Source organism: Pleurodeles waltl, chromosome 10, assembly GCF_031143425.1.
Source record: "Pleurodeles waltl isolate 20211129_DDA chromosome 10, aPleWal1.hap1.20221129, whole genome shotgun sequence".
Taxonomy (NCBI): Eukaryota; Metazoa; Chordata; class Amphibia; order Caudata; family Salamandridae; genus Pleurodeles; species Pleurodeles waltl.
In genome coordinates, this window is record NC_090449.1 from 82,056,632 (window position 1) to 82,079,096 (window position 22,465).

At 42.2% G+C, this 22,465-nt stretch overlaps 2 protein-coding genes and 1 non-coding gene across 4 annotated transcripts in view; 1 reads left to right on the forward strand and 2 right to left on the reverse strand.

Moving 5' to 3' along the window:
* Positions 1–8,023, reverse strand: part of RPUSD1 (RNA pseudouridine synthase domain containing 1) — a 35,054-nt gene extending 27,031 nt beyond the window's left edge. Inside the window, exon 1 of one of the 2 annotated variants that reach the window (XM_069209812.1) lies at positions 7,682–8,023. The gene's annotated coding sequence lies outside the window, so the exon portion shown is untranslated. The remainder of the gene's footprint in view (positions 1–7,681) is intronic. The other variant, XM_069209813.1, reaches the window with a different exon arrangement.
* A 449-nt stretch (positions 8,024–8,472) lies between these two features.
* Positions 8,473–22,465, forward strand: part of CHTF18 (chromosome transmission fidelity factor 18) — a 330,765-nt gene continuing 316,772 nt past the window's right edge. Inside the window, exon 1 of the mRNA XM_069209815.1 lies at positions 8,473–8,621. Coding sequence (XP_069065916.1) covers positions 8,552–8,621 — 70 coding nt within the window. The 5' untranslated portion in view covers positions 8,473–8,551. The remainder of the gene's footprint in view (positions 8,622–22,465) is intronic.
* On the reverse strand, positions 19,676–19,791 carry LOC138262555 (U5 spliceosomal RNA). The gene has a single exon (XR_011199260.1). It is a non-coding gene; the product is annotated as a U5 spliceosomal RNA (small nuclear RNA).

A 22,465-nucleotide genomic window follows, 5' to 3' on the forward strand; every position in this document is an offset into this window, starting at 1 on the left:
AATTCTGATACTGTTGATCCTATTGATGTTTATCAAAGGCTGCTGGTTGAAAATAAAGTGAAGAGAGACAGCCTAATCCTTGCCTCCAATCCTGAAATAGAATTACTTTCTATGCCCTTTAAAGATGATAATTCTAAAATGTGTCAGTTCTACTAAGAATTAATGTTGAATTGTTTGCACACCCTTCCCCCCCAAAAGAAAATGCAATACCACTTCAATTATCAGTGGTTTTTGATAAAGGATGGGTGGGTGAAACATTTATTTAGGGGGCAGGCTGGAAATACACAGTTTCATACGCTCTGTTAATGACATTTAAGCCTTGCACATATCACACTAAAACATATTAAAAGCCTTTTTACATAAACGCAAACTGAAATGTATTACAACAAACAGCCTTATTCACAAAGGTAAATTTACAGGTGTAAATTTACTCCATGTGTAAATTTTCTTGCTATTTAGCATTTTCAGGTATAGATTTACACCTACGTATAGACTTACATGCCTCCACCCCCTCAGTTCAGGGGATGAGAAGACTGAAGATTGAATTTACTAGAAAAAGGTTACTAATACTAACGTTTCACACGTAGGTGGATATCACCAATAAAGTTTATTTATTTTTTAAATTACATTTTTAATTTCAAAATTTTAATGTAAGAAATAAATATATACATTTTTAAAATAATTATTTTGTACCCTATAGCTAATGAAATAAAATATTAGAGCACAGAAACTCTTGAAAATAAATGGTTAAATAATTTAAATACGTACATTAATTTATCAATATTAATTTTCAACCAAAATAAAACCACCCTCACTGGCATTTTTAACTTTAATATGTTGTAAAATGAATTAAAAGTTGTGTTTAATTATTGTAAATAAATGTTTACTTTCTAATAAATGTTTAGACGTAATGTAATGTTAACTCAGTGGTTCCCAACTTTTTAGAACCAAAACCCAAATTTCAGAATGGCAAACTTTCACGGCCTAGCTTTAATGGACATCTGGCAGGCGGTTTCTTTTCCTCAATTACATTTTATTGATTTTCAGAATTAAAGAAAAACCTGTGCAAGCAACCATCATCATGTATAAAACACTTACAACTTCAATTCATTGATTAAAGGGCTTGATGTTAGCCCCATGAAACAGGTCACGTAGAATTCTGCACCGCCTTCTGACCACTGTTCAAAGTCTCCTCTAGAAAAACCTATTGTCAAGTCTATGTATGCAGAGGGAAAGGTGGTCAGAAATGTACTTCTAGAGACGAGTCCTATACTGCAATTTTCGGTTTTAAGAGATCAGAGTAATATAAAACTGGGGGTCTTGCTTGTTTGGGAAACCACAGAACGGGCCATGGAACGTGGTTCATTACTGTCGCATCCATATGGATCCAGAGGCACTCAGTTTCATGTAGGGGCAGCTCAAAATAAAATGTGGAGCTGGGCTGCCTTGTAGGATTTCTTAATATCTGGCTGGCAACCCCAGCCCATCTAAACATCTGTGCGCTTTCAAAATTGTCCTTCAGATCCTTGCATTTCTACCTGTCCACATAAAGCCATTGTGGGCAATGTTTTTTTAATGTAACTAGATCATCGTGTTGTAGTGCACTGTCATTTACAGACAGAACGTTTTCCTTTGAAATGCATACTAAATTTGCACAGACATACATTTAACAGATAAAACTGCATTGCACACAAATGACAATGTGTGCAAATCAGGTTTGAGTGATCATTTATCATTTGTGCTAAAGCCAAGTAAAGTGTCCTAATTTATTTTGATCCTATTAAAATTGTTTCTATCACACTTTAGAAATACAAATAAATGAGGTTCATTTTTGCTTTCTTGGCTGCTGAATCTGTACAGTTCATATACAGGTACTAGCATTTTGTTGTGTGTTGCAAAAAATGACACCTTACAGCTTTTCCTTTCATACTCCCTGTACCTTAGCCCGACTGTCACATAATTCACATTACTTTTCTTTCCCTGACTGAAAAGTGAGAGGACTTTCTAAACACAAATCCAGCTGTTAAAAAAACATAAGCAGCAACTTGTCATGAAACATAGCCCATAATTCAGGCAGTGGAAAGCGTGACAGGGCTGTCCATGGGGGCCCCTGCAGTGCCCATGCAAAGTGCATGGGCACTGCAGAGGCCCCCGGCACCCACTTTCCGCCAGCCTTTGCATGGCAGGACTACCGCCATGCAAAGGCTGGCGGAAAGGGGACTCGTAATCCCCAGGGCAGCGCTGCAAGCAGCACTGCCCTGGCGGATTGAGACCACCAGACTGTCCACTGGCGGCAACCTGGTGGTGTCAGCGGTCCGACCGTGGTGACTCCGCCACAGTTGTAATGTGGCGGTCGGACCACCACTATGGTGGTGGTCAAGCAGCCACTGCGAGTCTGGCAGTCTTAAGACCACCAGACTCAGAATGAGGGTCTAAGTAATCCCTTTTTAATCCACTCTCCCTGGTCCTTCCCACATTTAAACTACATGTGCAGAGATTTCTGCCCCATTGGTGGTGTTCTCCGAACAGAAAATATCAAAGATGTGGCGGTCTCAGCAAGTAAATTTGTGATTAGCATTTTGTTGTACATGAATAATACTACTTAAGTACTGCAAAATGAAGTTTCTGAATAGGCCTCAAGTCTTCAGACAACTTACATGTGTGACAGCTACATGGTTTTGTTTTTGTGTGATATTTGAATAACTTGTTTGTGCCACTTTATCTGTCCACAACAAAACGATTAAGTCAATGCAATGAGACACATTACAAAAACAAAACCCATTCTGTGATTCTCCTGGAAATGGCCTTAAAACAGCTGAAGTGCTCATGATTGGCTTATGAGTCAGTCAGGACATATTCATGTTACTTCTCGCAATGCGCTGTAAAGGCAGTCTTTTTCCTTGCAGCAGCATTATGGTAGACAAGGCAGGACTGCGATACGCCACGGTCAAGTAGTACCTCCGCCCCATGGTTTAAGAATTTCAGTTAGTACTATCTTTTTAAGCAACAGCACATTGTATTGTGGAACACGTAGTGTTGTTTTTATACTGGCTAGTCATTAGAAGACCAGAATTCTTTGAAATTGTTTTAGACATTTCTAATTATGTGTAATAATTCAAGCAACAGTGGTGGAAGATTCTATGGCCAGCAGATGCATACACTACTTGGAAGCTACTCTTTGCAGAGTTGCATAATCATTTATGCATCATTTTCTATAACAATGAAGCATTAATATACATTTTTATTACCAATGACATGCGATTAATATTGCTGTTATTTCCAGAGAAAACCAGGAAAGGTTTTGGACAGAGTATTGTGTTTTACATTATTGTACAGATCATTGTGTTTAAGACTGTATTTACTATTTTCTGACATATATGCCTAGTCAACGCTGACTCAGTAAGCAAGTGCAAATTGTTCTCGACAAACCAATGTCCAGCTGAGTAAACAAGCGAACACAGTAAAAGCACTGCAACTCTGCAGCCACCTTTGGGCATTATTCATTAGCATTTTTCACAGCTGGTGGTGGTTTCGGGTAAAGGTGCCGAAGTACACACATCACGTCACATGCTGTGTCAGGGTTCTCAATGGACCACAGCAATACTGAGGTGGTCAATAAGTTTCCCTGAACTTACTTATGCCACCAGACAGGAGGCAGTCTCATTCCACCACCAACCTCTCGCAGACTTTAGCGCTGGTGGTGTAGTGGCCAGTGGGCTGTGATCTCTGTAGGACATCGGGTGGGCCGGTGTGGCTCAGGAGATGGTCGACCAGGGTGAAAGGGGGTTTATTGCGCAACGCAGTTCCAATGGGCTATGCAGACAAAAAGAAGCTGTGCGGTTCAAGCGGCTCCCACTCTTTCAATGCAAACTCAAGTAGGAAATCCGGGGCTGGCTATGCACATCTGAGCAGTAGGGCCTGGACAGTCAAGAGACTATGAGTCTGAGCACTCAGCAATGGCTCACTCATTGCACAAGGTAAAATAACTAACTTCCAAATGTCCCTGTGTGGGTTGACCACAACTCTTGACACCATAAAATCACTTTAAGTGATATTGCTGGGAATTACATTATATGACGCTTAGTTACAGATACTCCAGAAGAACCAGAAGACAGTTATTTGACCCCCACTTATAAGAACAGTCCCACAGAAGAAGAATGATCAGGTGCATGATAGTAATGTAACAGTCCCACTCTAAGTTTTCTCCATATGTTTCAGATTATCATGTACTAGGCAAGGTGCCTCCCCTTTTATGCAGTGCCTGACATTAGGCATTGCACTTTCATCAGACCGATCAGATACAAATTTCTGAATTTCTGTTGTTTTCATAGGCCTAGATGACTTGTAAAGGCCAAGAGGAGTCTAGATTCAGTGTGTGAATATTTCACTACTCCACGCAGTTAACAGCTATAGGGTTTGTACACCATGTCTATCTCGACCTGGCATGCAAACTATAGACTTCACTCACAATGTCTGCTATATTTGATAGACAGTCAACGTCTGCAGTGCCTGCTGGACACGTTACTTGTAACACATCAGGCTGTCTTTCTGGCTAATACCGTTCAACCTCTTGAGATACTTAAAGGTATTCCTATGACAGAGAAAGGAGAAATCAGGGCTAAGTGATCCTGGTCCCAGACCCAGCAGTAATTAAAAACTGACTTTGAAAATTATCCCTAATTATCCCTATTGAGCTCTGTATTATTATCATTCCTTACAGGAAAAAAAGCTGATTGATATCTCAATCATGACAGTAAAGATTAAGGTTATCCATGTGAGTGAGGTAGCTTAGCTTTACAATTCACATTTTACTCAATTTATTTGCCTATGTGTTGTTCCAGTTTTTTCTCTGTTGTTTTCATGCTGGATATTAATTTGATATTGTCCGTACTGTTAACTGGGTTGTCTGTACAACATCAGGATATGGGTATGTGTTTATAACGGGCAATAATTGAGAGTTCTTATATTGCTTCCTTAGTGACCCTGGTATGGTTTTACCCTCATGTTTTGCATGTGCAGCCTAAGTGCAGCACTTAGGGCCTCATTACGAGTTTTGCAGTCCTAGGTCCGCAAAACCTGCTGTGGCGGTCTGACTGCCAGATTACAATCTTGGCGGTCAGACCGCAAGGAGGCAGCCATCTCAGCCGGGATCAGGGATCCCAACGGATTGGCGGTGGTGAAAGTCATGGTTAACCAAGGCAGTGCCGAGCTCAGCACTGCTGTGCTGATCACGACTTTCTTTTCCACCAGCCTTTTGATGGCGGGGTCCCTGCCATGAAAAGACTGGTGGAAAGGCAGAGTTGGGAGCCACAGGGGGGCCCCTGCAATTCACATGACCATGTTGTGGGCAGTGCAAGGGCCCCACTGTCACTACCCTTGGAATGCGCACTGTCTGCTAAGGCAGACAGTGAACATTCTGAGGGTGCTGTGTGCAACTGCCTTGACCTAGACTCCCTGAGGGAGCAAAAATCAATTCCGCCTCACTGGTTCCGCCGGTCAGCCCGGTGGAAACATCGTAATGCGACGGTGCTGAGGCCGCCTGTTTTATGGCTGCCTCCCCACCGCCGTATTGGAGTTCGGGCGGTTCAACTGCCGAACTTATAATCGGACCCTTAATCTCTTCACTTGGCAAGACATGGTGTCCTTGTGATGTACACTAGTTTCATGCGCAACCCATTCGCCGAGAGACAGAGAATGCAGTAAAGTGAATATTTAAATGCAAAAAGATGTTAAGAAATACAAACGCTGGTGATGTGTTTTGAGATAATCATTTTTGTATTTGTATTCTTCACCTCTCTGTTGTCTATTTTGACACCCTGTGGGCTTTTGTGTTCCAGTTGAGTGGGCAAGTATTAAAAATTGAAGGCCATGTCAACAATGTGCTCTTCTTTACTTGAATAACTCTAAATGATTTTTCCCCATGTGTGGGATTATAATTTTCAGAAAATGTGCCCCAGAAATTGACATATTTTTTTCCTTTCCGTTTTGGCCTTCAAGTGCTTTTGACGATCTTCACTTATGTTATGGCTTTTCCTTTGTTTCCTTTTTATAGGAATGGTTATGGGATAACATATTCCAGGTTGCACTCCAGACACAGCCTTTGTGTACTGATGCCCTTCACAGCAAGATAGTCTCCGGACTAGAGTACCCACAACAGAAGCACAAACAGGTGTGAGCTTATCTGTCATCAGATCAACTGAAATTGTGATCAATAAAGAGAAAAGGCTGGGCCTCTCCTAAAGAGTCCCTGCCATTTTAAACAACAGACTCTGCAGACCCACCCTCCATCTTCCGAACTGCAGTACTTCCGGAAGTTTAATCAGCAGCCTCTTGCAAACAAAGTCTTCACTGAATTTCTACAATTTGTCTCTCTATCATCCAGGTGTCTGTATTGCCACTATCCAACCACAGGAATGCAGGTAATCCACTTCCACTGTCTGGAGAAATTCTCCTCACCACCGATCTTGTGCATTGTCAAATGAGAAGCACATAAAATGGATCTCACTTTGCCTTCTTAATTAATACTTGTGAGACAAACATGAGAATGAATATCAAACAACTTCCACTTCGACGTTTGCAGAACATACTTATTTGATGTTTACTTTAGCTACCCATTTATTTTCTCATGTTGCTATAACCCTGATTGTACTGCTTCCTTTGAGAGCAGCCTAAAACTATCAACATTTCCCTATATATGCATCCAGCCATTACTTTATGCTTCCAACCCCTGGACTGATCAACTATCCTTACTGAAACAGTGGTTTACAAACAGTGGTTTAACAGCAGCCTAGCTGTGGACAGACTATTTGCCTTATGACAAAACAGTACATGGTTGAAAACTACTTTCTGAAACATTGCACTACTAAATCATTTATGAATAAAGACTGCATTAAGTTAAGTTTCATGGAATGGTGGACCGCAAGACATAAAGTGCACACACGGGCCTGACTGCCTAACAAAAGTAATTAATATAGCACTATCTTCACATTCAAATGTTTCTTTCTACCGACTTGCATCCTCGAATTGCATGCTACCTCAAAAAGTACTCTGTATTTCTAAAAATCCAGCATGAAATCTGGTGGCTAATCCAAAATTATGATTGCTGCCTTTCCTTTGTCTTTCAGATGCCACTCTTCTCCAACTTCCACCATCTTTTCATGCCCCTCTCTCTGAGGACAACTTTCTCAGACTCACATGCATGTTGCTTTAATCTTTATCAACGTATTTTTTAATTGCCCATAATTTATTTCAAATATCACAACCTCTCCTTCCTTGAAAGTCATGTCCCTGCAATTTAACAATGCTTAATCTCCTGTTGCGCATCAGGTTAACCATTTGCATGAACTCATATACATACTCCTAATTAATAATGAAAGATAACTCCTAGTGATTGAATCCACCGCAGTATAAACTGGGGTGGCGGGGGAGGTAATGCATGTAATGGCTTGCTTGAGCGCACACCATAATGCCTATAAACAGTCAGCAATAACCAATAACCGTATATTGAGTAATCTGGGTTCTTGATCAGCGTGGTGCCAGCCTAAGAACGCCTTCAACGCTTCCTCCGAAGTGGAAAGAGCTATATAAATGCATTACAATGCAATGTAAATCTACTGTGACGTTTGACAGTATATCAATGTGGGTAAGAGCTAGAGCAGTAAAACGGCGTTCATTTACTAACCGATTCTAGACGATCCACGACCGTTACTGTACGCACCGGAACTTTAATGTTCACTAAAGGCTGGGGAGATCTTACTTGCATCCCCGTTGACAGCTACTGGCTTCGCGTGTCAAATGGACTGCAATGGGGCAGACATACTAGGGTCAGGCATAAAGTCCCCGAGCTGGGAAAGGGTCTAGAAGAGGAATCAGACTCTTCAATAGGAGTTTCAGCAGGGCCATAATAGGCTCCTACTCACCAAACAAGCTCGTATATACGATGTCTATTGGGAGGAACATGTCTGTGTGACCCAGGAAAATACACAACAAAGCTACGAGACGGATATGACTAAACAAACCCTTGACCAATAGGATTCTTGTCGTACCACAGCGGGGTTAATACAAACAAAAACATATTTTCAAGGACATCAAAAAAGGACGAATAAAAAAGCCCCTTTCCACTCTGAAGTGGTTGTTTAAATACCAAAATAGCAAACTCTACTGCAAAATCCTAATAATATTGGACGTATTCATTATTGTGAGAATTATTTAAATTTAAAAAGTGTATATGAATGTATAGCGCTAACATACACGCTTCGGTTAGACACATAGTTTTATTCATAGTTATTCTTCCTTTCATGCAGTTTTTGTGGCATTTGAACAATTTACACAGGGTTTCTAAAGTTCCGATGGACAGTATATCGAAACTCTCCAGTTCAATGTGGCCGCCTGAGTATGCAACACTCATGTCAGCTTCTAGGAAATCCATAGACTTGCCCTCTTTCCATGTCCATAGCGCGAGTTTTGGCGGGAGCTTTGGTTGCGGACACTCGCGCAGGCATGAGTTGTGCGCGTGCGCAGTCGGCGCCGTGACGGCAGCTCTCGCCTAGCAATGGATGATTATGATCTGTACGGAGTGGAGGACGATGACTTCGAGAGCCAGTACGCTTCGGAGCTGGATGGTGAGCAGAGGAAGGTCTCGTGCTGGGAGCACGGTGACCTCGCTGTGTTGTCATCAGAGTGGCATGTAGTGACATAGGCAACCCCATGCATCGGTGTAGGCAAGATAACAGCTGCAGAGGCAGAATGACAGCACATCATTGTCATTCCCGTCACAAGTGGCCCCATGCCAGTGTGTCACCTTCTGCTAGCATTAGCTTGATTACATCAACAAAGTGCGGGTGACATCACTAGAGCACATGAAGACACGGGCATGGGGCTGTATCGATATTACTGTCAAACACGTTTAAGATGCCTGTTTCTGAAATTGCGCTCTATGAATAGCTTAAATAAAGATACATCACCATAGAGCAGACTGCCATTAATTACCACAGGAAGGACATGTTGACATTCTTATGCTGACTTTCTGTATTTTAACTACCTTAAGAAGGAAGTATGTAGAGAGGGTAATATGTACCACCTATTAACACTCATAGGTTGTAAGTACAGCCTTTTTTAATGAAGGAAACGTTCACCCTCTATTGATATATAATCTATTATGTTAATGTCGCATTGTTTCCTGTGCTGTCAGTGCACCATCTGGGATAGCTTCGTGCCCTTCCTTCTAACCCATGGCTACGCCAATGAGCAAATACAGCTCATATGTTAAAAGCTACGTTTTGGGTATTTCTAAATGTTATCCTGCTCTATGATGAATTCATCAAGTTTAGCGGCAAGTCAACCCACTCTTTGCTGAAGTCAAATCCAGCAGTAATGACTGTCCGCCCTATTCCCAAATCATGTTACCCTGTAGTAATGTCACCCTGTGTACATGTCAGCGCTATGCCGATGTCTTCATGTCTTATGGTGTGTCATTCTTGGGAAGATTATGCTTATCAGGGGAAGGTCTTGCTTAGGCAAGATTTTTCTCAACTAGAGTTTGTAGAGAGAGTACCATAATGAGGACGTCTTTCAGCAAATGTCTGTTGTGTTGAAGTATGTATCTGGTTTGGACTCATTATCATACATCATACTTGGTTTGTATGCTGTTGCCTGGAACACCTCAACGTATACAAAATTAGCTACGTCTCCTCTGAATCTTTGGTGCGCCAACATTCTGTCGAGCTTTTAACTTGGGATCAGTTTTTTGTAATGGGACGACTGGTGTTCAGGATTTGCTTGTGGGCCAGGTGCATGTTGAACAGGCTAATTTTGCTGAAAGTGTTGGCTTTGGACATGAATGGACTGGCACCATGAATGCTTGCTTCAAGATAGGTGTATGTTTTCTAGGTCTGCCTTGACCTTTTGTGACCAACAGAAAACAGAGCTTTCAGATAGGAACTTAGGCTCCGCTCCCCCTTGTTACCTTGACATTTGATATGGCAGAAGTTGAGTGCTTCCACTTAAAAAGAGTGCTTGTATTGCACTTTTTGCCTTGTGGGAAAGCTCATACTCACAACAGCATGATTGAGTTTGTTATGATGGCAAGCAAATAATCAAAGCTCTAAGCATGATTTGTACAAAAGTTATGATACGGTAGGTAAGCCTGCCATATTTATTGTGGAAAGCATATGTTAAAAGTCAATATGCATTTAGGAGTGGATTGTTATTACTTTGTATTAAAGCCTGTCAAGAGGTATTTTGTTACATGACATCTCTTGGGGGGGATGGGGGGGTTCGCCACATATCCTCCAAGACATACCAGAAGACATACAAGACTATAGCAAACCAAAACACAAGTCTGAAAGTCCCAAAACGTTTCCGAAGAGAGAGAGCCTTCTCTTAGGATGTGGGGCACTCAACCATCATTAGTCACATGCCTTATTGCTTGTTTCCCTCCTCGTTCAGACTGAGTATATCCCTAGCTGATAAAGCTTACAAAGAGAACGTATTGTGAATTCATATATCAGAGAGGGAAAATAGTTTTTGCCAAGTTTCTGTGGGATCCTGTGATTAAAACTACATGCAGGCTATCCCAATTCACTCGTGTGTTTTGTGGCATGTACCTTGTTACGTGAAATCTCCAAGATTAATGTAGAAGGCAAGAATTTGGTGGTGGTCACCTCCTCTGACCAACCCTGTGGGCAGAAGATTTTCCCTGTGATAATCCTTGTTAGGGCATTTTGAAAAAAATGTTTTATATTGTATTGCCAACTGCCATTTTGTATATGTTTATAATTTTATAACTTTATGCATGGTGGTTTCCAGTTTATACACATCAGTAGGCCTTTGTTGGTTATGTTGTCAAGGGAGTGGTAAAGGCTGTAGACCTTATTGGTTCAGCTGATTAAATACGTTTGATTTGTTTATAATGACAAGTTAAGGCAAAACGAGTAGGCCTGATATGTGTATTGTGAAAAGCATGAGTTAAAAGCAAATAGATGTTAAGGGTGGATGTTGTTACGCTGCTAAAGCCTGTACATAGGTATTCAGTTAAATAAAATCTCACAGATTAGTGTGGTATTTTAATGATTTTGCTTCGTGACCATTAAAAAGCTGCAGGTAGAAGATGTGCATGTATTTTGTTGCATCAATCTCATAGATTATCTTAGTAGGCAGGGCTTTTTGTGTTGATTTACCACCTTTGCCAAACTCAAGGGATGAAGATTTGCACAATAATAATACTTGGTATAATCTCTTTGGAATGTGTGGCAGGCTTATTTGTCTGTCTGGACCTTGTAGTAAAAAAATCATTAAAACACATAAACATATATTTTCGAGGTTTCAGGGGTGTCATTTATTGGCATTCATGGTGGCAACAGTGTAGTGTATAGCCATTGCTTGCTGGTGGAGTGCCTTGTTCATGAGCGATTACAAGTCTACAAATTATCAGTGTACAAACATTGTTCAGTGATAAACACTGACATAGCACAACCAGTGTCAGCCTGTCATTCAGAAGACTGGTGTTATTTGTTCGCCACGTTGATTGCGTAATAGAAATTGCCCCAATAATACTGGTCTGTAATTATGGTATGCTTGTATTAATCAAAGCAAAATCTTTTGACATGTAAATTGAAAAAGTTTACATAAATGTATGTTGAGAAAGAAAAAAGCCATATTAGCAAGCATACGTTGGATAAGATAAAAGTCTCAGGAAATAGTGGGTGCAATTTTGGAAAGGCAAACTGTGTAGTTGTAGTCAGGATCTAGTTACCATAGGAAGAGCGTTTTTTTGGTTTGCTAATAACGTTGGTGCCATTTGACGAAGCTTCATGAAGCTTTCCAAAAAAAGTTCATCCAACTCAGCTCCTTCATGGAAAGTTTCAGGGTGATCAAGCGGCAGCCAAGAAAGGGAGGCGAGGCGACAAAACACAATTTCCTTATGTAGTTTTCTTTAGGAAAATTGAACAGAGATGCTGTAAAAACTGCTGAAACAAGTTACATCTGATTTGGAAAAAGTCTAGATCTTGGTTCATAAAGCACATAAAGCATGCTTTTTGTGATATGGTGAAAATCAGTTCAGTAGTTTTTGAGAAATGAAGGTTCAATAACATTGTATAGCTGGATGGTTGGGTTTGTGGGAGGCTTGTGATAGTCCAGTAATCATGCACCTTCAAATAATAGTGATCTGTTTGCCAATGGGCCTTTTCCCACTTCGACTGCCTTTCTCCTGTGGAGCTTGCACTCTGATTAACTTGCTGCAGCATGAAGAGAAATGTTGCGGCTGCTATTTTAGGACCATGGGACCTGGTCCCTCCTGTCCTAAAAAATAAAATGTATAAGGGGACTTAGTAGTGGTACCCTGAACTTGTTGGTCTTGTATGTGGAGAGGAAGGTCCTAGAGGGACTTTGCATAAAAAACAACCTCAGTAATTCAATGAAAAATCCAAATGTTAAAGTGACATGATAGGTAGGTTAAAATATCAGTTTAAGCATAGCATTTTAAACTAAAAAAACATAAACATTGAAATTCAACAGTTATAGTAATTTCCAGAACCTTTACCAAGTAACTCACCAAAGTTATCAGCAAACCCAAAAATGCTCTTTCTATAGTAACTAGGTCCTAACTATACACACACATATATATGTGTATGTATGTATGTGTGTATATATATATATATATATATATATATATATATACACATACATATCACTCATCTGCACTGGTCTGGGTCTGTCTTCCATCAAGGAGAGAATGAAGCACTGGGACAGCCCACTTCAGCAGTTGCCTTCTTGATATGAAGGAACAGTCGACTCGCTTGCCATTCATTTAATTTTTAGTGCACTGCATCCTGCATGGCTACTGAATCTAAACAAGACAACCATCTTTGAATAGTATTGTCCATAGTGTATCATTGTTTCTTGATTCTTAGAAGGCGAACACGTTGTTCTAAACACGGCAGCCATGCTGGAACTTTAAAGCAAATAAACACAAAGTAAAATACCATTTCAGTATGGCCTCCTGCTGCTTCATTTTACTTTATAAGTTACAGCAAGCATATGCCTGCCATGGTTAGGCGGCAGCATGTTTTCTTTTTTCTGCTTTTATTCTTGGATTTCAACAGTTGTTGAGTTTGTACATGTGTATTCAGGTTGTGTAAGTATGTGAGTGGATCAATGTATTTTTTTGGAAAGTTTTGTGACAGTTCGTCAACCACGCCAAAGTTATTACCATACATAAAACCACTCTCCATTTGGTTACTAGGTCCTAACTATGGCTACACATTGACGACACATCAGTGAGTGAGTGAGTGAATGAATGGATGCATGAGTGACACAGATGAATGTACGATGATTTGAGTGCCTCAACCCATCAATGGCTGATGAGGCATTTATGAACCATACATATTGCTTTGCCAACCCTTGTTTATGATGCAGATGTTTTTCGCTGCTCAATAGCCACTATTTAGTGGTGGTAGGTCCTGTATCTTAGTGGTCAGAGTCATTGGATTCTAAAGATCTGTCATGTGCTTGTGCTGCCCTCTATTTTATACTGATTTTTCACTATTGCATTGTTTTGACTTGTATGACCTCCATGGCACATGTTATTCATTTTCTAGCAGTTGAATTTTGCATGGAACAGTATTGCTGCTGTGTGCTTACTGTGGCCCATCTGACCTGGTAACATTCTGTTCTTGTGATTTAGGAAGCTTCTTATTAGCCTTGATTGGATGTTTTCCACTTTTCAAGTGTTGACTGTGATCCGTTTATTTGTAAGTTTTAGAGGACCTCTTTTATGACTACTGTTCATATGGAGAGATGCTCTCAACCTTGCTTTTTGTTTTAATATGACTTGGTCACGTGGCTTTCTCCAGCTATGCAGCCAGGATCTGCAATGGCATCCCCAGTCTACACGATTTTCCCAAACCTTCTATAATTTAGGTAAGCTCATTGAAGTATTCAAAAAAGTGATGGAAAGGATGTTTGAATTAATCTCAGCCACTGGTGATTACTTGGGGCTGCATCTATGTCCGTTTTTATTTTGCACACCATGCCACCTTAGTTTGCACCCAACTACATACAAATCATTTTTTTTCCATTTAAGATACTCTCATGTATCAAAGCCTAACTAACAGAACCTTCATAATAAACATTGGCATACCAATAGTTCTCACCCTTTGAATGTATTAGCTTTGCCAATATTGTTTGCACATACTGAGCTGCATCAGCTTTGCAGCATGGCAAAGTCACACAAAAAAATCTGTGCGCACAACACGACTGCTGTTGCTAGTCGTGTCATTCTGTGAGTGTGTGCAGGCGTCACCATGCTTACCTGCACATAGACAATGAGGCAGGAGTCCTTATATTTTTTGGGGGGATCTGTAATGGCAGACCACTTGAATCAGTGAATTTTTTTTAATTTTTTGTGTGAAAGAGCAAAATAAGAAAGGATCTGAGTGGTGGGGAAACAGGAGCAGTGGAGCAGGTTAGGGGGGGAAATAAGTTAATGAGGGAGAGAGCAACACGGTCCGGGGGAGAAGCACACGTTGAAGTGAAATACATGTAGTGCAGGGAAATTTGGGAGAGGCACACATGAGAGAGAGAAGTGTATGAGAAAGTCAGCAGCATGGAGCAAGGTGGAGAAGCACACGAGGGCAAGAACTGCAAAACATGGGTACTCTTATGGAGTGTTTTGCTAAAGAGAAAATAGTGGTTCCCTAAAAGTGAGCAGTGGAAGGGTATGTCAATCAATCAAAAGGATGGTAAAAAGGTTATGGTCAGGGGAGGGACAAACAGATGCAGAGGATGGGATACTATTGACCAAGCAGCAAGCAAATGAGTGTTAAATAATGGGAAGCAATGGGCCTGCTGAAATCCCATTCAACGTTCTTGGTAACTCCAAAATAGGGCTTTTGCAACCAGACAGCTTGTGCTCTCTGGCAGGAGAGACCTCAAAATGGACATTTGTAGAGGAGCTAAGTGTGTAGATACACTTCTAGTACAGTCTCCATCTTGAGGTGGCTTCGGGGTGGTAGAACAAATGAAACACAAGAACATGGAAGGAAAGAAAGACGAGAGGAAGGTAAATAGGGAGTGATGGAGGGATGAACAGATGGGGAGGCTGGATGGACGCAAGGATGAATGGATGGAAGGCAGGGTGTAGAAAAGGATAGGTGGAGGGATACATGGACGGAAAGATGGAGTGAGAGGAGGATGAGAGGAGCAAGGATGTAGTAAAGTTAGTATTCATGGCAAAGGAGTGCACAACGAAGAGAAGGATGGCTGGGTAGATGGAACAATGGAAAGATTGAGTTAAGTGTCGTTGGATTGATGACTACATTCATTGAGATTTGAGGCGTGAAAGGAACCTTTGAGCCACATTCTCTTCAGAATTCACCCGGGGAAGCAATGGAACAAGTGTCTGCTCACATGCACATTTGGTGCCATTCGGGATGTGGTTGAAAGTGATGGGTATTGTATTCAGCTGGCTCCTGCCTTGGCCACACACAGAGCCCAAGCATTGGTGTTCTTTCTCGGCAGCTTTTCTGAGGGTCCTACTGCTAACAGACCAATGAGCACTATAATGTTGCTGTAAGGTATCTGAACGTCAATGCCATTGCAGCCGGGCAAGAGTCTCTAATGTTCGGGAGTTATCAGGACTCGATTCTCAGTGGTAAGGACATGGGATTCCTACTGGGTGGAGTGGTCCCCCATATTGTAAAAGGTCTCTTCGAGAAGGATCACCTTCTGGAGCCACACGCCACCCTGCAGTGCTACCACTGAGCGCCAATAAAGTGGCATTTACGTGTGGATTTAGGCCCGTATTTATACTTTTTTTAGCGCCGCATTTGCGCCGCTTTTTGACGCAAAACGGCGCAAACCTACAAAATACAATGGCATTTTGCAAGTTTGCGCCGTTTTTGCGTCAAAAAACGACGCAAATGCGGCGCAAAAAAAGTATAAATACGGGCCTTAGTCTCTTCTCAGGGGATTTTCTTTGTTTGTGACGGAGGCACATAAACTCACAGAACTATTCACAATATTCATTGGTGCCAATTTGCTGGTTGTGAGCTTATCTCTTCTATCCTGAGTTTAGAAGTCCTGCTTTTTGTGTATTAATTGAGAGAACTGAATAATATGCTTTCAAAATCAACCTGCATCTAACATATGCTATGAATAAAACAAGTAGCGCCTCCAATATTTGTTTCGGGAACAATGGAGAAGCCCTGTCTGTCGTCGGTTTCTATGAGAAGTTAAGCCACGTGGACAAGATGAGGTAACCTCTGGTTCTTAATGGTGTCTAAGTAGACAAAGTGACCTCAAGAATCCACATATTTACTTAACACTTATTGTACATTTTCACAGATGCATTAAACATGTCAACACTTTGGAAGTTCTGTTGATTATAGCACTTCTGGTAGCCCATAGGCATCTGGGCCTCGTTAAAGCAAGCCCAGGCAGGACCATGGACAGTATAGTACAACTTTCCACTTCGTTTTTGTCAGTCCAACATCAGTTTGACAATAATCTGTAAAAGGATACTGGGACAGCTATCTGATCTCGCATATACCCTCGCTGGTACATAACTTGTTCCATCTGCCCCATGGGGAAGCTAGGACCCCAATACACTGATCCTAATTTTAGCGAGGCCTATAAAGTTCAACACCGTCTTTAATTTACAGTTCCCTGGGCTTTGGTTTTACGTCTTTAAAACCCCTCACCTTAGCAGCAGTGACAGAAAACGTGACCTCACAATCACTGTGACATCACAAAGTAATTGCATCGAGAACAAGCAACTCGACTCAGATAACATTATCATTCTTGAGGCTTGGCCCAGTGGTTACTCCCGGTCCTGTCAGGCGCTCTACGTTATGGTACGTCTCGCCGTTTCTTTTCACTGTAAAATAGTGGTTGCTTTTACACACATTTTTTGTCTTTCACCTTTTTGGAACATTTTCATTTTTGTCGTTTTTTTACTGGTGTCGTTAAATTTGCCTCTTTTGTACTTGTAATACATATTGTTTAAAAATAGTACGCCTCGTCCCTTATACTGTAAACGGTTTTGTTTATTTTCTTGTTTATACAGTTTCTTCCTTTGATCCGGGCCCATTTATGTGTTCCAGATCACCTGCGCTCATCCATTTTGTTTCTCCACCAAAGTGGATTGCACAGTCTGTCTTGCTGTGCTCTTTGTTTACATATCCCAGTTTAGGATGTGCTGATGGTTCAGTTAATATTCTATAATTATATATGTTATATGGTGACATTCTGTTTCGTAGCTTCTGATTTTTCAACATAACCAGTCAGCATTTCTAACTGCCAGGCCGCTTTATCCTTAAAGCATGAATAATACAATTTTGTCTTTTTGACTCCCAAACACTGGACCTCTTCAGTGAGTTCCTTGGACAAAACGTGGCTTCATACTTTTATCGAGTTAGATTGAGCTGGTTGGGCACATGGCTCTTGCAAAAAAGCATTTTCTTCAATGCAATCAAATGATTCCCTCCTACCGAACCCAAGCCCCATCCCTTAACCTCTCACCCCGCCCAAGCCCCGTCCCTTAACCTCTCACCCCGCCCAAGGTCCATCCCTTAACCTCTCACCCCGCCCAAGCCCCGTCCCTTAACCTCTCACCCCACCCAAGGTCCATCCCTTAAACTCCTAGCCCACCCAAGGCCAAATCCGGAGGGTTAAGTAGCCCCTTTTCCCTTCCTCATAAGGTTTCACGTGATTGAAGTTGTACTTTGGTGAGCAGGGCGACTCGAGGGAGTGTGGCAGGATGTCCACTAAGAGGTGTCATTTGGATGACAAAGGCATTTTCCCTTTAGAGGGCTGATTTTTCGCTTTAGGGCATGACGGCTCCATTTCTGAGTACCATGATGTTCCTATTGGTAAGCATCACTGTCATTGCTCCCCCAGCAAAAAGAACTTCTTTGCTATATGGTCTGCAGCGAGTCATTCTGGTTGCAGGGGTGTACACCTCACCTGCTTTTCTGGTGTTGATTCTGAGTGTGGGATCGTTAAATGCTCCAGTAAGTGGAAAAAGGCAAACTCTAAGGGGGTTCAGACACCTCATTGATGCTTCTTAAAAAATACTCGGTCATCATTTTTCCTCGTTTCCCGGCGCACCCTTGTTGTGCATCACCATCTGTCCTCTGAGTACTTCTTTTCTCTCATGTAGCTGAATATTTAGAACACTGGTTGCTTAAGTCTCTAAAGTTCACATGTTCAAGTAATCGGATTGGTCCATCCCTCCTTTGAAACCTAAAATGTTCCCCTTTGGCAGTGATAGTAAACCTTGTCTTGCGGTCCCGTGGATGGCTTCAACATGTATTCTATGTATTTCACAAAGCCTGCACTATCTGTACAGCTTGAATTATTTTAATGTATATTGAACCAAAGCTTGTTGTGTAAGCAGATAGTGGCGTAGATGTTAACTGTAAATATAAACAAGCTTTGCAATGCAATGGGTCTCGTGCTTGCTCGAGCTATTAGCATTGTAAGTTCCTAACTGGACTTGACTTGCCACATAAATTGAAAATGAAAAGTAAAACAGTTGACATAAGCGAGCTGTTTCAAAGTGCCAAAATCGCCATGAGCACGAGCGCGAAGGAGAGATACAAAAGGAAAAATAAGTTTGCCCGCAGTCAGATGTGTCGACAGACTTGCAATTATCCATGTAATTGGGTCGGTGCCCAAGGTGGTAACAAAACCGCCCCAAGGAGGGACAAATGTAAAGCATTTACCAATGATGATAAAAGGATTTTTGAAAGGCAAGTCCATGAACGAGTGATAGTGATGGGCGTGCTCTGGGCATGGTTAAAAGCCCACAGATAGATTACAACAGGTCAAAGCACTTGACCTAATGAATAAATTAGACATGTCTAGCGCTAGCCTCATGATAGCGCTTTTTTCCCAAAGCACTAATAAAGCTAATAGGTCTCACCTATATGAGACCTATTGGCTTTGTCAATCTTTTTGCTGTGTTGTACAGCTGTGCAGCATGGTTCAATATAGCACTTTTTTTTTTTTTTTTACTTTCAACCATGTTGCGTAGCAGCCATGCTGCTGTACATAGGTAAGAAATAGCATAGACAAAGCCAATAGATTTTGCATAAGTAGGACCTACTGGCTTTGCTATTGCTTGTGGTTTTTAGGCAAGGGTTTATTACATGATTTTTCCCAGGATTGCAGGAATTTAATTGTGCAGGATTCAAACTTTATTCACCAGTTTCAAAGTCGGCTGTTAGACTGTGGGCTGATATAAATATATGTACATTTTACATATGTATATATGTTTTAAATGTATACTTTAACACATCTTTACCATTAAGCCACCATGGGGTTTGAATAAAATCTCAGTAATCAATGAGTAAGGAGAAGCAAGAGCTGATCCAGAAATAAAACCCAGATTGGATAGTTATATGTTTCATTTACCAATTGATCCTTCCTTACCTAGTATATGGCTGCTTCCAACATGGTAGTGAAAACTTTCAGATGATCTGGAGTTTTTTGTGCAGCATGCATCCATCTTATCCGTCATGTAACAGGACTATAAGTTAAACGCATCACAGTATGAATCACTCCCCAAAAGCGCGTTGACGGCTAATAAAAGATGTTGCTGTAGCACTTGAGGAACCAGCAAATAATCAATCTGTCTACTATATAGTTATATTTTTGTTTACTAAATAAAGGTAACCCTGCACTTGGCAGAGCTTTAAAAAAATGAGTGAAACTCTTAAATGTTCCTCTCCATGGAAATCTTTTTTAAAAGGCAAAAGATTTATTTGGTTTGAAGAGAAACCAGAGTACAGTTTCTCGGTCGCTGTCTGTGGTGCCAGGAAAAAACGTTCCACATAATGTCAGGGTGATTTAGTTTACTAAGTTCATCTTAGAAAACCCTTTAAAATACAACCAGTTTATAATGATTGTTGTAATCTAGTACATTGATGAAACACTTGTTGTCACAAAAAGAAACAACAGGAGGACTCAGAAGTGACATGAAATTATAGAAGAGTAAAATTAGCTGTTGGTCATGATCTAGGACAGGCTGCACCACAATAGTTTCGCTTCTCGAGTCGTAATGTCGGCTCCTTTAACTCTACACATTTTGAATGGTGCCTCACACTGGCTTTTGTGAGGACCCGTGGCACCCAAGAAGAGGATTTTTAAAAGCCTACGTCAAAGCATGCTCGCTGGCTCGTCGGAGGAACAAGTTAGAGCTATTAGCGTTGTAAATTGCTAACTGAACTTTTCTTGCCACATAAATTGAAACTGAAAAGTAAAACAGTTGACATAAGCAAGCCGATTCAAAGTGCCACAGTCGCCACCAAACTGAGCGCAAAGAAGAGACACGAAAGGAAAAATGTTTGCTCGCAGTCAAACGTATCGGCAAACGTGCTATTATCCATGTAACTGGGTCGATGGTCAAGGCAGTGACAAAACTGCCCCAAGGAGGAAAAAACGTAAAACATTTACAATGATGATAAACAACTTTTGAAAGTCAAGCCCAAGAATGAGTGATGGAGATGGACACGCGGTGGGCGTGGTTAAAAACCTACAAATAGATTACAAGATGTCAGAGCTTGCGCGCTTGACCTGAAAAGTAGGCAAATGCAATAGATTTGGTTATTTCATAAATTAAGGTTCTTCATTGATAAGTGAGTTTGTGTGTGGACGGATGCGTGGCTGACTGTGTTAATGAATCAAGGGTTGGACGGACAGACGAGTGAGTGAGTGCATGCATTTGTTGATGGGTGAGTGCAGAAATGCGTCCATTTTCTTGCGATAATGGCATTACTCCTAGTCCTACTCCCTCGCCTTCCTTTCAAACCAATGAGGCCTCCTGCCTCCCCCTAGACCCTACCTTCCCCTTTTAAACCCCCCCCGCCCCTACCCCCTCCTGTACAAAAACCAAGCCCAAGTAGCAACTCAGACAGTCCGTATCGGGAGGGCGGGAGGGAAAGGAAAGGAAGGCGAGGGAGTAGGACTAGGAGTAATGCCATTATCGCAAGAAAATGGACGCATTACCTCCCGTCCCTCCCTCGCCTTCCTTTCAAACCAATGAGACATAGCAAGAAACACACAGGAGACGGACACCACTGAAGTCCCCTGAAGCTCCGCCACCGTAGCCGCCATACCCCTGGTAGACCGACCCTGAATCCCCTGAGGAGGAACCACCCCTTTCAAGGAATAAGCCAACAGAATCAATGATCTCACCCACCGACTCAAGGAAGCCGTGGAAGGCTTCTCCCCTTTACGGGCCGGACCGAAATTTACAAAAAGAACAGGCCAAGGCCCCCAATTCCCCTAAACGGCGAGCCGAAGTAATGGCCACCAAAAAGAACGTCTTTAAGGAAAGATGGCGTAAATCACAGTCCCCCAGAGGTTCAAAAGGGGCATCTGTTAAAACATCCATAACCAAAGAAAGATCCCAAGAAGGAAAAGAACGTACAGGGCGAGGAAATAAATTAAGAAGCCCCTGAAAAAATCTAGGCATCAAACGACCCTCATCCGGAAGATTATGCCACGGACCTCTAAAGGCCTGAATAGCTGCCCACTGTACCCGCAGAGACGCCACGACAACCCTAACTGTGCACCGTCCTGCAAGAACTGCATCACCTCAAAGATAGACGCACAGGAAGGATCCAATTCATGTCTTAAGCACCAAGAAGAAAAAACCCTCCACTGCCTACCATAGGAAAGTAAAGTGGAGCTCCGTCTGGAAGCCAGTAAAGTAGAACTCAAAGCCACTGGAACCCCCAGACCCGTCAAACCCCGGCGCTCAACTTCCAGGATGTCAAGTGTAACCTCCTCAATGACTCCATCGGGAGGCAGGGAAACTCCAGGGGCGACGGACAAAGAGGAAGAGGCCACATCCGCCCGGCTGCCATCAGCCGCAGTAATGGGAACCAATTCGCCCGCGGCCAATGGGGTGCAATCAGGATAACCCTGGCCCCCAGAAGCCGCACCCTCAACAGAAAAGACCTGAGTAGCTGAAACGGCGGGAATGCATACAAAAGGCCCCTCGGCCAAGGACACAACATCCCGTCCACCTCCCAGGCTTGGGGACACCAAAACCGGGCGCAGAAACGATCTAGCTTCGCGTTTTCTGCGGACGCAAACACATCCAGCACTGGAAGACCCCAGAGCCGAACCAGATGAAGAAACAGTGACTTCCGGAGGGAGAAAAGTTGAGAGGAAGGAATCACCCTGCTCAGCAGATCCGCCCGAACATTGACCACCCCCCGAATGTACGTAGCCCTGAGAGAAGGAACCCACTCCTGAGCCCACACAAAAATCCTCCTGGCCAGACTGAACAAAGCCCTTGACCTGATCCCCCCCTGTCGGTTGACATAAGCCTTGGCCACTAAGTTGTCCGTCCGGACAAGAACCGCCGCTCCCTTCAGGGACACCTGGAAATGGATCAGAGCCAACAATACAGCCCTCAACTCGCGCCATTTCGACGACCGATTGGCCTCCAGCG